Below are 18263 nucleotides of genomic sequence, written 5' to 3' on the forward strand. Positions count from 1 at the left end.
AATGACTGCAACAGTGAATACACTCTAACATCTACATTTATGGTAATTGTACTCAACTGTTTCCCTTCCTTTGGTTTCACCTTCTGGCTCCGCCCTGGATCCCATTCAGGATCTGATTTCACACCCTTCGGGGGTTCCTCATCCCAATCTGGACAGTTTGAAGCTCACAGCTTGGCTGTTCCCGTTCCTGTGATTGCTAGGACTCCTGGATTATCCTCCTCAGTTAGGTTTATTTTGGTGGCTGCTCATAAGTCTTCGACCAGGAAGGTTTATCGCATCAAGTGGAAACGTTTTTCCCTTTGGGCCTCTTAGAGGAGTTTAGACCACTTCATGGCTCCTATTTCCACCATTCTTGATTTTCTACCTGATATTTTTCAATATGGAGCTATTTCTTCTACTGTCAAGGTTCATTTGGCTGCCATTTCTCATTTTCACGTAGGTGAGAATTCTGCTTCTCTAGCCTCCTCTAGACTGTGTAAAACCTTTATTAAAGGCAGCTTTTTGTTACGCCCCCTGGTCAGGGATCCTGATCCCCCATGGGACCTTACTGTGGTTCTTTAAGCTTTGGTCGCTCCGCCTTTTGAACCTGCCGCAACAGCAGATCTGAAATATTTATCTTGGAAAACAGCTTTTCTGGTGGCTATTACCTCTGCCATAATGGTTTCAGAACTGCTGGCCTTCTCCATCAAAGTCCCTTATACGATTTTTCACAAAGATAGGGTTTCCCTTCGGACCAATCCATCCTTTCTTTCTAAGGTGGCATCACCAGTCAATATTAGTGTAAAGACTATCAATTTGCCTCTTTTTTTTTTTTTTTTTTCCCTAATTTTACTAACAAGATGGAATACAAAGTCCACCTGCTGGATGTTCATAGACAGTTACGATTCTATTTACACAGGATAGAAAATTTCCGTAAATCTGATCGTTTATATCCTTCTATGAACCTCCTTTGGGGGGAATCCCATCCCCAAGGTTACTGTTGCTTGTCGGATTTCTTCATGCATCCTTCAGGTCTATAAGGACAGAGGCATGTCTCCTCCAGGTCAGGTGAGAGCTCATTCCACTAGATCGATGGCTACGTCTGCGGCCTTTTGGTCTAGTTTGTCTTTGCATGATATTTCTTCTGCAGCTACTTGATCCTCATCTCATGCATTTATTTCTCATTACAAATTGGATTTGACTTCCCGAAGGAGAGCATCCTTTGGTTCCACGGTGCTCCAGAATATCCTTCCATGAGGGCTTCCCAGGCGTTTAGTAGCTGGGGATTCTGTCCCACAAGTTGAAGACCAAATGAAGTAAACTACTTCAGATAAAGAAGTTATCTACTCACCATGTTCCATCTGAGTAGATCTACTTCATTTGTCTTCAGCCGTCCCTCCCTCCTTTACCCCGGACCTTGGCATATGAGCAGCCTATGGGCTGCAGTTATAGGGCACAAGCATTTTTTCAGGTCGGGTTATCAGTATAAGGTTCAGCAAACACGATCTGGGTGTTGGAAGGTAGTGGAGATGTATTGTGGGTAAGGGGAGGAGCTTGGAACTCTGAGCAGATGCTAGTAAAGTTGCCATCTCAGATCCGATACGGATCTGATATCCCACAGGTTGATGACAAATGAACTACTCGGATGGAACGTTATGGTGAGTACATAACTTCTTTATCTTGTTTGCTGCTGAAATGCTTTGGATGTGAGCCAGACTCTGGCCGTCTCATAGCAGATAAGTAATTTATAAAAGGTAACAAAACCCCCAAGAAGTAATCAATATATTTCTATTGGTAGTTAGTTTTACCTCCCCTTCCGGTTGCTAAATACTTTAGTTTACTTGAAGCCTCCCCCTTTCCAGTGTCTACCGTTCCCTACCCTTTTTTCCTTTAGGGTACTTTTATATATATGTAAACTTTCACTATCCTTTTGTTTTGTTTTTGGGGTTAGATTTTCTGCAGTTTGTGTGTGTTGTGTGGTTTTGTCGTCCTGGCTGAGAAACCCTCTGGTTGTAAAAGATGCTCCTCATGCATTTGGAAGATGATGTGTTCCGACTCTTTTGAGGAGTGTCTGTATTGTTTGGGGTAGGTGCACCTGGAGGTTGAATGTGACATTGGTGCTGCATTCAACCCCAGGGCCCTCATGGAGCACTGTAATAAGCCGTTTTTGAACGACTTGGCTCCGGGTGGTCCTTTGCCCTCGGACTCTCCCTCCAAGTCTTCTCAGGAACTGAAGAAAAGGCCCCCTCCTACCTCTGGGGGGGGTCGTCTTCATCTCTTTCTAAGAAGCCTAGACTCTCTGATCACAGATCTCAGGATGCAAACCCAGGCTCTTCGGCTTCAGATCAGAGATCTACCTCTCAGAGAGCCTCTGATCCAAGGAATTAGCGGAGAGGAAGCCTTTGGGTCCGAGTAGGCGCAGTCCGTTCATGGATCCGACCTGTTTGTCAGATCCGTCCAGCACACCATCTAAAACTTCAGATCCCACTAGACTTTTGGATCAGACATTTCTGTCTGATCCCATTATTATCGAGAGTTCTCCTTCTCGATCATCTAGAAAATAAAGTCTGACTAGTCGGAGCAGATCCCCTTCTCTGGACCCATAGGGCGATGGGCTCCAAGGTCGGATCTCCATCTAGATCTGGCCACTCATCTGCTTCATTCAGATCCTTCAGATGTTTCCTTCTCTCAGGTATGGATAGGATGATGTTTCCTCAAGGCCAAGATTGAGTGGGCTTGCTGCTGTCCCCAGCCCGGGTGGCTATGGGACCCTCCCCATCTACAGGACTCCACTGCCCTCTTCCAGTCTGTCTGGAATGTCAGGAGTGGAGAGGCCAATGTTGTCGGGTATGCCCTCCCTTGTCATGGTCCCTGGCTGGTTTTGTCCCTATGCCCTTTGATCAGGCTGCACTTTGTCTGTGAGATGCTGGTGCGAGTTCCCTGGGGGTGGGTTTGGATCCATATTTTTTGGACTGTTCCCTTCCCTTGGGGGCTTCGGTATTGGACAGCGCTGGGCTATCGTCAGAGAGCTTCGGTGCTGCGTTGGGGTCTCTTTTCCTTTCCCATGGGGCCCTGGCTGCTGGGGAAGGGGAGCATTGTCCAGCCAGTCGGTCTTTCAGGTGGTAGAGAGGACCTTCTCCAGTTTGGCAGTTAACTTTCCTTCTCTAGGTCCTCTCCAGCCTCTCTCGGGTTTGGGTGCTTAGTTCTCCTCATCCTTCCAGGGCCAGACCTCCTGCAAGCGCCTTGAGATGGGCACTGCCCCCCTTGGGGTACCCATCTCTTCTGAGTCCTCCCCTGAGCCCACTGTGAGGGAACCCTCTCAAAGAGAATGAATAAGAGGGGAGGCACTTGGACCCCCCCCACAGAGTCCCTGTCTGAGGACATGGATTTTGAGGAGGGAGACGAGCTCCCCAGACTTGCACCTTAGGAAGTGTCCTTCGGGGGCGTCCACAAAGTTCTCAAGCAGAGAGGTGGTTGGGTCTTCTCCAATGTCATCTTCAGAGGGATCAGTGTTCCTGAAGCCTTCAGGATGGGCCCATCATCTACCTGGGTCCCCCTCTGCTGACAAGTTTGTGGACCTTATCACCAGCAAGACTTGGAAGGAGCCAGACACAATAGAACCTGTGCCCAGAAAAGCCGAAAGATTCCTTAGTTCTCCCAAGGATACAACATTTTGGAGTAAAGGTGTCCCTGTCAATGCCTTCATGGTGGCCACTGCTGCTAAGAAGGAGCTAGCTGAGCAAAGCTCCATGGTCCATCCCCCGAACAGGGAGTCCTGTGCGATCAATTTGGAAAGTGTGCGTTTGGCTCAGCTACGTTTGCACTGAGAGGTGATAATTAGTTGGCCCATTTTACCTGGCTTCAGAGGGATTTGCTTTTGGAGCTTACCACTTCCTTGTCTGAGTGGTTGCCTCCAGAGAGTTTGACTGGTCTCCCTGAAGCTGTCTTCTCTAACCTCTTTGGCTAATGCTTCAATGAGGTTGATCTCCTACTACTGTGGAGGCCACCTCTGAAGCGGCAGGCACCGGCATTGCTATTCAACGGCATGCCTAGCTTCACCTTTGTGGGTTTGCAGAACCCTTGAAGCCATCTTTCACTAACTCCCCCTTTGACTCCACCTTGTTTGTACAGTCTGTTAAGGATACCTTAACCCGCTGTGAGCAGGAAGACGAGACTCTTTCCGTAGTAGGGATCAAGTGTTTTACTTCCCAACAGTCCTTTGTTAACATCCAGAGAGGAAGTAAGAAACTTTGCCTATCGAGGACTCAGTCTTCCTTTCAGGATGCTCCCCAGGAATTCTCCCATGGAAGCCAGGATTCGATGGCAGATGCCACCCCAGGGATAGAGGGGGTCCGCAGAGCCAGGGCTCCCAGGAGCCCTACTTAGCGAAACCCTTTCAGCGTTCCTGAGATGCTGCCCAACAGTCCTGCCCTAGAGGTAGTCGAGGGTAGACTCTCCCTTCACCCACTAGCCAGGACAAGTCTCACTTCCGATCAGTGGTTGCTAAAAATTATTTCCAGGAGTTACTCCATTCCCTTTTCTCAGTCCCCTCCAATTCAAAAGTTTCTCCTGGACATTCCACCCCGCCAAAGAGAGTTGGCCTATTTCTAGGTTCAAGACCTTTTTCAAAAAAGAGCCATTCAAGAGGTCCCAACAGGACAGCAAGGGTCCAGAACTTACTCTTATTTTTGGTGTTAAGACCAGGGACCTGCCTCTGATATTGGACCTCAGCGAGCAAAAATCTTTCTGTTACAAAGTCAAAATTCCAGATGGTAACTCTTCAGTCCATTCTGCTTCTCCTGCGCAATGATGATTGGATATGCTCAGTGGATCTCAAGGACATACAATATATGAAGATTAACAGACATTGCAGGAGACAGTTACGCTTTTGGTTGGAGCTAGTCATTACCAGTTCAGAGCTCTGCCCTTAGGACTCACCACAATCCCCTGGGTGTTTACCAAATGTATGGCAGTGATAGAGGCTCATCTCTGGCTGCAAGGTTTCCAGGTTTTTCCATACCTGCACAATTGGCTCCACACTGCTCCTTTGAGGCATCGACTATCTCTGGCCACTAGATATGTCCTCAGTCTTCTCTAAGCATCACAGTGAATCTTCTCAAATACAATCTAGTGCCGTGCCAAAATCTGGAGTTCATTGGGGTCCAACTGGCCATGGTATTAGAAATTGCAGCACTGACTCCCCATGGGGTGCAGCTAATTTGAGATCAGGTCTCTGGATCTACCACGCCTAATGGCTCACTTGATCCTTCAAACTTTAGGTTTGATGGCGGTTACAATTCAGTTAGTCCCTTTTGCCAGGTTTCACATGGAAGTTCTCCAGTGGACTCTGGCAGTCCAGTGGTCGACTGTCTCAACCCATGTCCATGACCATAAAGTTGACCCAGGTGTGCAGGAATAGTCTTACTTGGTGGCTTCAGTCTCAAGATCTACGTCTAGGCAGGCCATTTTGTCTTCTCCTGCCAAAGGCCACGGTGACCAGTGATGCCTCCCTTTTGGGGTGGGGTATTTTCAGGGCAGGACAGTTCAAGGATGTGGTCCCCCACAGAGGCCAAGTTGCACATAAATGTCCTGAAGATGAGAGCAGTCCTAACATTGCAAGCCTTTCAGAAATGCCTCCCTTTGGGGACCGTAGCAGTTCAGATGGACAAACATGGCTGTTTGGTATATCAAGAAGCAAGGGAGGAACACAGTGTTATCCACTGTGCAAAGAGGCCATGAGTGTGTAGGAATGGGGCGATGTCTTCCAGACACTTTCTTCTTGCAACTCCCATTCCTGGGAGTTCCAACATGTTGTCCAACAGACTCAGCATGTCCATCTTGGATCCTCATGAGTGGTCCCGGAGTTCATCTGTGGCGAGACAAATCAATTAGACGGCAGCAAAGCTGAACCAAACGTTTGCCTCCCGAGTCTACCACAAATGCAGCAGTTACTTTGCCCTGACCCACCCCCCCCCCCAATAGGGGAGTCACCCAGGGATGCTCTGTCCTTCGGGTCTCCTCTGTTTACCCTTCCATTCCTCTGATACCCAAAGTCCTTCAGAAAGCTAGTCGCCTGAAGACCCCTCTCATTCTCATTGCCCCTTTCTGGCCTTGTCAGGTGTGGTTCTCTTTCCTGAGGTATCATCTGAGGTATCCTCCTTGGATACTAGAAATCTCTCCGGATCTTATTTTCCATCCCTGGGGGCTTCCATTTCCTAATCTCTGGACCCTTTGTCTAACCACATGGTTTCTCCAGTTCCAATAATCCTTTCACAGTCCAGGCTTCCTTCCCGGTGAGGGATATTATTTTGGCTTCTCAAAAACTGTCTACCAAAAAGGTGTATTCCAGTAAATGGAGAAGGTTTTCCATTTGGGCCAGGCAGTGAAGTCTGGATCCTTTTTCGCCCAGTTTCACTGATATTTTGTTCTTTTTGTCTTCTTTTCAGGATGGGGTGAGTTGGTCTACCATTAAGCTGCAATTGGCTGCCATATCTAATTTCCATGTTAATGGGCCATATACCAAGTCTCTAAACACCCTGGAAACTGTTAGCGTCCAACCCAACACTCTCATACTAGATGACTTCAACTACCCCTCCATCATCTGGGAAAACTACTCCTTCACCAGTACACTGGCCCAGCGCTTCCTGGAATTCATCAATTCTAGTGCCCTGGACCAGCTCGTTCTTACCCCTACTAGAGGAAGCAACATCCTTGATCTGGTTATTACTAACATGGGCAACCGTTTCTCTACACCAGTAGTCAATTCCTCCCTGGTTAGATCCGACCACAATCTAATCATCATGGAAATCCATCTCTCACCCACACCCCCTGCAAAGGTAACCCCCATGAAAAACTTCTCCAAAGCTGACTTTGGGCTCCTAAAAACAGAGGTGGTTAACTTCATGGCACCCATCTCAATGAGAAATAGATGCATGAGTGCCAAATCATACACCAATGCACTCTACGAACATGTACATAAATGCATGGAATTAGCCATATCCAACAGAACCAAGATGTGCTATTAAGAAACTCTACAACAGAAGGAAGAAACTGTTGCAGTAAAAAATGAAGTCCTAAGACTGAAAAAACTCCCTTATTAGCCTCAACAAAAAGTTGAGATCACTCATCAAAACTTCTAAAGCCAGCTATGAAGGCAGAATTGTGGCAGACACTAAAAATAACCACAAAGCCTTCTTTAGTTATGTCAAAAATCTCCATGGCAATACCCAGGTTTGCTCTAAGTTGCTGCACAGTGGTACCTCCTATACTGAGCCAGCAGATATTACCAACATACTGGCCAACAGATTCACTGCCAACTTTACTTCTCTCTCCCCCTCTAAAGGACTAATCACAATACCGGAGGAATGCCAGGCTCCCAACATTACTGCAGCACAGGTTAAAGCTGCATTGCCCAAGACCAAGAATACTGCTTCCATGGGACCCAACAATATCCCTAGATGTGTTCTGCATGAACTACAAAGTGAACTGGCACTACATCAGTGTTCCCCTGTTCAGTCACAGCCTCACCTCAGGATTTGTCCATACCAAATGGTGCACTACCACAGTCAACTCTCTCCATAAATGGGGATCGACTACAGAAACTGGGAATTATCGCCCCATTAGCCTGAGTCTGATATGTAAGGCTATGGAGCGCATAATCATGGACCTAATTAAGAAGGATATAGGGAATCTCCAGACTCTAGATCCCACGCAGTTTGGTTTTGTGAAAAGGTAGATCATGCCTGCTTAACCACCAGAGCTCTGGGTGAGGGCAAGGCAGTTCATACAGCCTACCTCGATCTGGCCAAGGCCTTTGATACCATTACCTACTCATGAATTATTGATAAAACTCCCCAAACTAGGCATAGACTCCTAAATCACTAGTTGGGTTGCAAATTGGCTCACAGATGGAACCCACAGTGTGAAAGTAACAGACTCCAAGTCAGACTACCGATCAGTCACGAGTGGAGTCGTACAAGGACCGGTCCTGGGTCCTTGCCTGTTTGGCATCTACTTCTCAGAAGTCCAGGCCAACACGGAGGGACTCTGACAAAGTTCGCAGACGACTGCAAGCTGGGAGCCATTGTTAACTCCCAAGTGATGTACACATCCTACAGAAAGGCCTCACTGAGACCAGTGACGAAACCATGGCCTTGAGCTTAATGTCAAAAAAATGCGTAGTCATCCCTTTTGGGAAAAACTCGGTTTCCACTAATTACCACATTGATGGGAGCCCACTGAACACTGAAGGCGTTATAAGAGATCTGGGGACACAGGTTGACAGCAACTTCTCTTTCGACCACCACATTGCCATTGTGGTCAGAATGTCCTGTGTGGCACATCTCATTACCAAGGGTTTTGCATCCATGAAGAAAGAGGTCATCATCTCTCTCTCTCTGCTTTTTCCTCATTAGGCCAATCATCAAGTATAATGCCCCATTTGGCATGTACCTCACTAGACACATGCAGCAGCTGGAAAGGCCACTAAAGTACCTCACAAAGAGGATCCTAGGCCTTAAACATGTCGTACCCGGACAGACTCAAAATAACTTCAGCTATTCTTGGTCTCGTATCGTCTACTAAGAGGCGATCTCTGCTCAACTTACAAAGCCATGTCTGACCCAGCTCTGTTAGAAATGCTACATCTAAAGAAATTCCAATCCGTCCGCACTACACACTCCAGAGACCTCAACCTCATTACCACAATCAGCAGAACATTCTAGAGGAACAGGTTCATAACCCAGAGACTGCCCATGCTCTGGAATAGACTTCCCATGCATGTCAAGCATAACACCTCACTGGCCTCTTCAAGAGACGTCTTGATGAGTAGATGGGAAATAGAAAGTTCACCCTGGGGATCACTCCAGTGGCTCTACTTGATAGAGGCACTGGGAACTAATGCCGGAAGCACATTGTCAGGGCATTTCTATGGGCTACGCTTGTAAAGGCTCCAGGGCCATTAGCATAGTACACTCTTTTGAAGCTATGATGAGCCTATCTTTTCTTCCAAATTGTGCAAAGCCTTTCTGAAAGGAGTATTTCTTCTTAGGCCTCCTATTAAGGATCCCTCCATGCCAGGGGATTTGACCTTGGTGCTGCAGTCCCTAATGCAAAAACCTTTTGAACCGTCTGGTTCATGTGATATTAAATTATTTTCCGTGATAATGGATTTTTTAGTGGCAATTACTTCAGCCAAGCAAGTCTTGGAACCTCAGGCTCTGTACATCAAACAGCTGTTCATGATCTTTCATAAGGACACCCTGTCCCATAGAACATATCCTTCCTTTCTTCCCAAAGTGACCTTGGAAGCTAATCTCAATCAATCGATTCTACAACCTAATTTTACCCTAATTATCCTAATAAGGGAGAATATATTTTGCATTGTTGAGACATTCACAGGCAATTACATTTTATTTAAAAAGGACTGAGGAATTTTTGAAGTGGGACCAACTATTTGTGGCCTTTTGTCAAAACAGGAAGGCTCAGGCAGTTTTCAAAGTGACTTTTTCAAGGTGAATTGCTAGTTTTATTTCTTTCATTTATGCTAGTAGGCATTTAGTTACCCACACCAGTTAAGTCTCATTCTACTAGGTCTCTTGCTACATCATCAGTCTTCTTGGCTAAACTTTACTTTGATGAGATTGGTCGTGATACAACTTGGTCTAATCCACATTACTTTCATTTTGCATTATAAATTAGATTTGGTCTCTAGGAACAGGGCTTCTTTGAGTTCCTCTGTGCTCCATCATATCCTTCCTTGAGGCCACCCAGGGTTCATAGTAGCTGGGAACTCTGACCCATCCGTGATGAATAATGACATGGATAGCATCAGATAGAGAGTTTTGTACTTAAATAACTTTGCATCTGTGCTGTCCACTGTCATTATTTATCGCATTTCCACCATCCTCCCTCCTTCCTTCTGAGAGTTCTGGTGAGGCTGATTCGGCTTATATTGAGCTACAGCATTTGTGGGCTTCTAGTGCAGTTGTTTCTGCATTTCCACTAATTTAGCAAATTTTATCTGAGGGTTAGAAGGTAGTAAGGGATTATGAGAGAGGAGGAGCTTGAGCTCGGGATCTGTCTGTGAAGTTGCCGGCTCTGATCCAAGACCCATCTTTGATGAATAATGACCCTGGGTAGCACAGATGCCAAGTTATGGTAAGTACATAACTTTTTATCACTCAACCACGCTGTCCACCTTCCTACTTTTTTTCCCTTCACCCTACAACTTGGCAGAAGAAGCTCTGCACACTCTAGATGTTCAGACAGCTTTGGTTTTATCTTAAAACCAAGACTGTTGGGAAATCAGACCATTTGTTTTTTTCCTTTCACTCTAGAGCCTTTGGGCTTCCTGTCTCTAAAACTATTTCCAACTGGATCATCTCCTTCTGCTGTGAATAGGGCACACTCTACCAGAACCATTGCTTCAGCTGGCGCCTTCTTCAAAGGGTTGGACACCAGTTCCATTCTGGAGACAGCTACTTGGTTATCCGTCCATACTTTCAACAAGCATTACAAACTGGACAGCATCTCCAAATCCAAGGCTGAGTTCACTTGGGCGATTCTCCATGGCTTCCTGGAAAGCTCTTTTGCCCCTACCCTCCTTCTCCTCATGAGCTTTGGCGCTCTCCCTCATGTAAAGAATACTGCAACAGCAGAATAGAAGGACTTGGGTGAGTTTTGTAAAGTCTCACCGTAATGTTGGATGGCCTTCTCTACTCTGCATTATTCTGTCCTGCCCTCCATCCCCCCTGCATTTGATTTTCCTTTGATGTACCTAGCCTACTTAATATTTCTCAAACGTTTTCCCTGGGGCACTCTGTTCTGAGGATGGTGCTTGTTATATCGCTTTTATGGCCTACATTTGATAGCAGCCTACGTGTGATACACCACTCACCCTAAGCACTAAAGACTTTTGTATACTGGCCGATGTCTGGTCACTTGGCAGGCAATCTCCCTCATGTAAAGAATACTGCAACAGAGAAGAGAAGGACCTCTAACGTTATGGTAAGATTTTACACAACCGGTCTTTCTCTGTCTAGGGACCCTTGCAATTCAAAGCGACATGTTTATGGTCTGGTACATCAACAAACAAGGGGAAACTTTATCTTATCTCTCTATTGAGAAGCTGTGAGTGTGTGGCAGTGGGTGATCTCTTATAACCGCTTTCTAGTAGCAATGCACATTTCAGGGAAATCCAGTGTACTAGCAGACAAACTCAGAAGGTCCGTTCTGATGCCTCACGAGCACGCTGTCAATCAGTGGTGGAGAAAATTTTCCCGTTGTCAAGGCCAATCTTGTTGCAATCTTTTTGCCTTCCCCCACAACAACAAATGCAGCAAATACTTCAGCCTGATCTCCCCCTCAGGGGGAGTGACCAACAGATACTCTATGGCATGTTTAACCATCTACTCTTTTTTACACCTATCCCCCAGTACTTCTAGTTCCAAAATTCTTGCAGAAAGTCAGTCTGAGGAACTCCGTTATCCTCATTGCTCCTAATGGCCTCGCCACGTCTGGTTCTCATCTTTATTATCCTCCTTGAATATTGGACATCAGTCAAGGTCTTCTGTCACATCTCTCCAAGATAAATCATCCCAGTATTCTGGCCCTTTAAACTAATCGCATGGTTTCTTCAGTCACATTAATAGCTAGACAGCCCAGGCTTGCTTCTCCAGTTCGTGATATGTTTTTGACCTCCTAGAAAGATTCTACTAAAAGGATTTACAAGTGTAAATGGAAAAGATTCTCAATTTGGGCCCTGAAAAATGACATTGATCCTTTTACTGCCCCTATTTCTTAAGTGCTGTTTTTTTTTAGCTTCTGTTTTTAAAGAATGTGCTAGTTTTTCCACAAGTAAGGTACAGTTGGCAGCCATATCAAATTTTCAACCCAGAGACCATGCTTCTTGCTTGGCTGCTTCCAAGTTGTGTAAGGGCTTTCTAAAGGGCAACTTCCTGCTCAGACACAAAGTTAAAGATTTGTCACCTCCTTGGGATGTAGCATTAGTACTTGAAAGCTTAACTCTACAACCCTATGAACCTTGGAAAACGGCCTTTACAGCTGCGAAAATGCTTTCTGAACTCCAGGCTCTTTCATCAAAAGGCCCTTACATTGTTTTTCATAAAGACAGGGTGACCTTACGATCCACTCCTTTCCTGCCCTAAGTGGCTTCTGTGTCAAATGTAAGTTACCAGTCTATCCAAAAATTTCAAACAAGAGAGAATATATGCTACATCTTTTAGATTCACATAGACAACTGTCTACTTACACACAAAAAAAAAAAAAAAAAAAGACTTCAGAAAAATGGGCCAGCTGTTTGCCTCTTTCACCTAGTTGAATGGGTTCTGCAGTTTCTAAAGTTACATTGGCCAAATGGGTAACTAATTACATTTCCTGGATATGGCTGGGGTGCCTTCTGTGCAGAGTCTGCATGTCCTCCCTGTGGTTGCGTGGGTTTTCTCAGGGTGCTCCTGTTTCCTCCTACATTCCAAAGGCAAACAGGTGGATTGGACACACTAAATTGGCCATAGGTGTATGTGTGGGGGGTCAGATGAACTACCATGGCAGGGCTAGTCATCCGACAGTTTAGCCCTTGGCTTGAGATGATTGTCACTGTTGGAAGTGAAACCTTGACCCCATGTGTAAAATGGGAAAAGGGGTTGAGGATGGATGGATTGATTAATTCCCAGCAAGGCCTTTTCTTACCAAAACCACCTAAGGCACATTCAGCTAGATCCATGGCCACATCATCTGCCTTCTGTTCAAGAATTGCTATTGATTTGTGCAGCAGCCACCTAGACTAATGCTCATACCATTACTACTCCTTGCAAATTGGGCATAATTTCCAGAAGCAGAGCTGCTTTTGATTCAGCAGTTCTCCAAATATCTTTCCAAGGGCCACCCAAGATTTACATAGTGGTGGACTCTGTCCAATCTGTTAAGGAAGAATGAAAAGGTCAACATCAGAAATAAGTTTCCTTCCCCATTCTTGTCTTCTGGAATGGACCTTTGGAACCTTTAGTTCCAGGTTTGAGCCCTGGTTTAATTTCTCTTCTCTTTCACTGTTGTATACGAATACTTTTAAGGCAGCAAACTTGATTTGAGGAATTGGGGCTGGAGTAGGGCATTTGGGTTGAGGGTGGAGCTAGTTAAATCTGAAATGTGTAGAATGGGGCCAAGTTGGATCCATAACCCATACATTGCAGAAGAATGAAAATGGTCTACACAGATGCATAGTTATGGTGAGTGCATAATTGCAAGAGCAAAAATGAGTTGTGTAATATATTTTAAGAAAAACATATGAAAAATAGTGTGGTATATTGTTAGAAAGATGGGACTCGTCATAATCCCAGTAAATGTTCCCTCAACAAACCTTGCATTTTATTCTTTGTCTTTTTTGACAGTAGTTTAAAAGCATGGACATTTTCATTTGATGACAGGCTTTGGTTTAGCACTTGTGTATAGAGATTGTATGGAATTGTCACTTTAAGAGTGTGACTGAGATGCTTTTGTAGTCCCACAATTTTGAAGCCTCTTTCTGATAGATGGTAGGATACCAAAGACAGATGATCACACTACTGAAGCAGGAAGCTTTTTTACTGTTCCTTTGCTGGCCTATGGAGTTGGATCATGATACCTAGCGGGATCATACACTAAAAGGATTAGACTTTATTTTTGAGTTTGGTATGACAACATTTGTAGCAGTCATGACACAATGCTTTTCCAGCATTTACAGTGATTGTCATAGTGATGGTAGATCTTAAAACGTGAGTGCAGTGGAAGCACTAAATGATTTGGATGCAAAGTTCTTGTAGAAGCTGTGGCCGCATGTTAATTTGGGAAAAAATTGGAGCTTTATGTATAATGGAAGAAGATGGTACTACTTGGGAGCGTTTCTCAGGCTAGGCACTTCTGTAGTTCCACCTCATACATAGAAGTGAAACAGCAAGCATCCCTAGAACCCCCCCCCCATATCAGGGTCTGGTTTATTCCTTAATACTTGCTCAGTATCATGCAGTTGGCACACAATTTGTAATTAGGAGAGAAAAATGGAATGTATTTTTAAACCTGTCATAAAAAAAAAATTTCTTTATTGTGTACCATTCTTGATGAGCTCACAGGTGTAGTCAGAAAATACAGAAACTAGCAAAATGCTGCGACTGATTAGAGCAGATTTAGTGTTTTCAGGTATTTTAGTACTATAAAAGTGGAACTTGTACGTTAAAAGTAGAGTTCTTTTTTGTGACTTGAGGTTGTTATTTTTTATTTATTTATTTTGTGACTTGTATGCTTCTTCAGGTGGTTTGGAACAGGAAGGGCTTTTCCATGTAAACGGAAAGGCAGAAACTGTTGAATGGCTTCGCCAGAGATATGAAAATGGGGAAGAAGTAGACTTGGTGAAAGAAGTGGATGTTCCCTCAGCCGTAAGTCTGCTTAGGTTTTTTCTGCAGGAACTTCCAGAACCAGTTGTCCCTGATGGCTTGTGTGCAGATCTAATGCAGCATTATCAAGGTAACTTTTTGGTTCTTCAGGATTCCTTTGTGTGTGTGTTTGTCATGTATTACTTACTTCTGTAGTACATTTTTAGTTTTGTTATCTTGGGCAAAGATAGTTTCCTTACATTTGTCTACAATTTAAAAACGGTTTTACTTAAGAACCTTATTGCAGCATGTTATGGTAAATGCTGTGAAGGGTCAATACATAAGCAGTTGTTGTTTTCGGACTTTATTATTCAGGATTATTTTTGAAGTTGTGCCCTTAACTGAGAATAATGACTGGTACTAGAATTTGCAAAATGAAACTTTAAAAATAAATTCTGTTAGGTTCTTTTGTCAGCATTGTACGCCTTTGGAAATTTGTTACATGGCATCTTCTGTCAGTAGGGGAATTGTTGGTATATAGTACCATAACTGAGCTCTGTTAGTCACCCTGGTGCCCCCTCCCAGGCCAGTTGAGGACCCCCAAAATAAGATTCTTTCTGTAACAGCGAATGTCTGCATTTAAGCAGCTGCATTCGTGATCAGCAATCACTATGTGTGTAAGTGCTTTTACAGTACAAGTAGCACTGTTGTAGGGCAGATTTGGAGCTAGTAGGCCCTTACATTAAAGGGTCACTGGCATCCTGTTTTTGAGGTCAGGGCAGACACCCTATGTGATCTGGCCTAGCTGTGGCTCTGGTAACGTGCTCTGGCCAAACTTGTCTTAAGTACTAAAAATACTGAGCAGTTAGCTCTCAACCTCTTAGAACAACAAATCTGGACAAAGACAAAAGTAATGGGGGGGGGCAAAGTCCCACAAATAGGGACAAATTTAAATATTGATGATGTCCTTCAAGGATGCATCTGCAGTCCTAACAAATGGGTTGTCCTGCCTCAGGCAGCCCTTCGGTCGGCCGGATTCCAAAGTCTGGGTCTGGCCTCTGCTGATGTCGCACTTCACCCGAAGTCATGGCTGCTGTCAATTGGGTATAAAGGCATCAGCCGACGCCATTTTCCCCAGTCTTTCTTGCCGCGCGGTGCCCGAAGCAGAAGCTGTTCGCAAGTGCCGGTCGGTCAGATCCAGAGATTTCTACTACCGAAGACTTCTAAAAAGCTAAGTACCCCATTGGGGACTCTTTCTTGCCTCAGCCGAACTAACAGTTGTGGATGATGCATTCAATGATGCTTGTACTGCCCCTGACTCTCTTCCCCCGGCCCCTGCTAAGCCCGACAGATACTACAGGGTCCCGGACACACATTATCACTTGTATAAGGCTCCTATTGCAGACCCTGAAACTATTTCTCAGGGCCCCAAAGCTGTAGCAACTGCCAAAACCCCCCTCCCCTCTGATAGAGAATCCAGAGCATTAGAGAGATGGGGTAAAAAAGTTTATACTTCTGCTACTCTTTCGGCTAGGGCCTTAAACTGTCAATTCCACATGATTCAGTATCAGGAATTTTTGTTAGATCAGCTAAATAGAAACACAAATAGGGACAAATTTAAATATTGATGTTCTCCTATTCCTATGTTGCAGTATTCTTAGTGTGTGATTCCCTGCGTCAGGCGGCCCGGACGTTTGCTCCTGTACAAAAGCTTAAGCCTGGCTGTTGTAGGTGCGTGGGATGTCACATGTAGGGCCATAAACCAGGGACCACAGGTGGTTACTAGTGACAGAGGAGGGGATTGGGAGAACAGGTTGGAGTACAGGGAGATGACATGCCAGTTAAGGCTGGGCGCCTGTACTCCACCTGAGATGAATGATCATGTGTCACTCCTCCCTGCAATAAAGTTGTAGGCATCAAAGCCAAAAAGGACAAATAAATAAACTCAGTTGTGGTTATAACAATCAAAATTGTGTACAGTTTTTACATGTACATTTTTATATGTACTTTTTTCACACAGTCATCTTGCAGTCAATTAGTATTCTGTTATTTGTTTTACATATTTATTCTACTTGATAAATATATTTTGTTATATATATTTTTATAACAAGTAGAATAAATATATGTAGTTTTTATGAATGGCCTTCTATAATTGTGTTTTTATGTGCTAAGCTGTTTCAACTGTTAATTTAATGTTTTGTTTTTAAATGTTCATATAGGTTCACTTAAGCCATTAGAGCGAGCTTTTAAATGATATACACATACTTGTTAAAGAAATGTTTTTCTCTTATGTTTTTTTGGGATGTAACATTTCCTGAATTAATGAACTAAGTTAGAACCATTTGGAAAGTGTGGTGCTACTTAACTTTTTGCTGTGATTAGTTTCTGATTCTGATGAAGTCTTCTGTAAGATGAAAGTGCTTAATCCTACTTGGTTTTACTTTTATCACATGGTTTGGAAGTATTAAATATCTATATTTATCATCTTTGAGCCGGTGTGGTTGTTGCAACGTTATTATTTACTGAAGAGGGACAATTTTTAAAATCTGCCAACTCATTACACTCCCAAAAAATGTGCTCCCAGTTACCTCTTTCTCATCATACTGCCAACATTTGCAGTCTACCTGAGGAAAAATTCTTTGGAGTCCACTTGATGTATAAAAATACCTGTGCAGACACTTCCAAGCAAAGATCCATAATGTTCTAGACTTGTGTTGCATATTTGGGAGGTATACATATATCCCCCATTATTTTTTTGTGAATTGCTTGTCCAGTTTCTCTTCCCTAGTGTTACTAACCTTTGATTCCTGTAGTTATTGTGCCCTGTAGTGGGCGGCACAGTGGTACAGTGGTTAACATTGTCGCCTCACAGCAAGAGGTTCTCCAGTTCGAATCTCGGCTGGGGTGCCTTCTGTGTGGAGTTTGCATGTTCTCCCTGTGTTCGCGTGTGTTTCCTCCGGGTACTCCGGTTTCCTCCCACATTCCAAAGACATGCATCTGGAGCATTTCTTCCCGGGCTTCCGCTGAAAACAGGCTCTGTGGAACCTAGTCGGACATTCCCGGTCAACAAATGTTAAATAAAATAAAAATAAATAAAATTATTATGCAGTATTTTATATGCCCTACTTAATTATCTTTTTTTTTTTTTTTTTTTTTTTTTAAACAGCACCTTCTGTTCTAGATTGTATTAAAAAACTCTGCCAGTGCTGGTCTTTTGCTTGGAGCTCCCTAGTTTTTACTCTTTACCTATACTCTCTCAATTTTTGATAGGGAAGGTAATCTGTAGCCTGCAGTCCAAATAAATTCTTAGCCCCATTTTATGACCTTTCCCTCCCTAATTGTTTCCCCCAATACCTTAGTTCCTTTGCTAGTTTCCTCCAGTAAATTCCACCCCCCTCTTGCCTATTCTCCGTACCCTTAATTGCAGTCATCTTGTTAGCCCAGTCTCCTTTCTCCATCCCCATGTTGCCTTATTTCTTAGAATACATTGTTACTTAATGAATATAATATTATGTATTGTTGTTCTTAAGGATCTCCATCCAAAATCCCAGTCTCTCCTTGTTTCTTGAGCTCCCCCCATTTTATCATCATCCCTTTCCACTTTGCATTGCAGCTTTCTGTTTGTGTTATGTATAGGAGCCTTAACTGTGTAGCTGTGAAATACTCCTTCAAATCTGGTAATCCCTGTGATGCCCGTGGTCTGGCCCAGCAATCAGGGAGCCTCAATCCTCACCACTAACACCTAAGAAGGGTGTCTCATATAAGAGGAAAGGATAACAAATAAAGTAAAGTACAATTTCCCTTAAGTGCACACACAGATCACAGTCAGTCTGGGGCTGGTTGCTGCCTTGCTTCCCAGGTCCCCAATAAGACTCCCCACTGGCACAGCTATATGGACCAGATCTCAGCATAGCTTGCAAG

At 44.2% G+C, this 18263-nt stretch overlaps 1 protein-coding gene across 1 annotated transcript in view; it reads left to right on the top strand.

The window, feature by feature from the left end:
- The window catches only part of FAM13B (family with sequence similarity 13 member B), a 2585606-nt gene that overhangs the window by 221139 nt on the left and 2346204 nt on the right, over positions 1-18263 (top strand). The window contains exon 4 of the mRNA XM_044069837.1: positions 14281-14493. Within this exon, the coding sequence (XP_043925772.1) occupies positions 14281-14493 (213 nt within the window). The remainder of the gene's footprint in view (positions 1-14280; positions 14494-18263) is intronic.

The sequence above is a fragment of the Protopterus annectens genome, chromosome 4.part0 (assembly GCF_019279795.1).
Source record: "Protopterus annectens isolate FY-2018-M chromosome 4.part0, PAN1.0, whole genome shotgun sequence".
NCBI classification, from domain to species: domain Eukaryota; kingdom Metazoa; phylum Chordata; order Ceratodontiformes; family Protopteridae; genus Protopterus; species Protopterus annectens.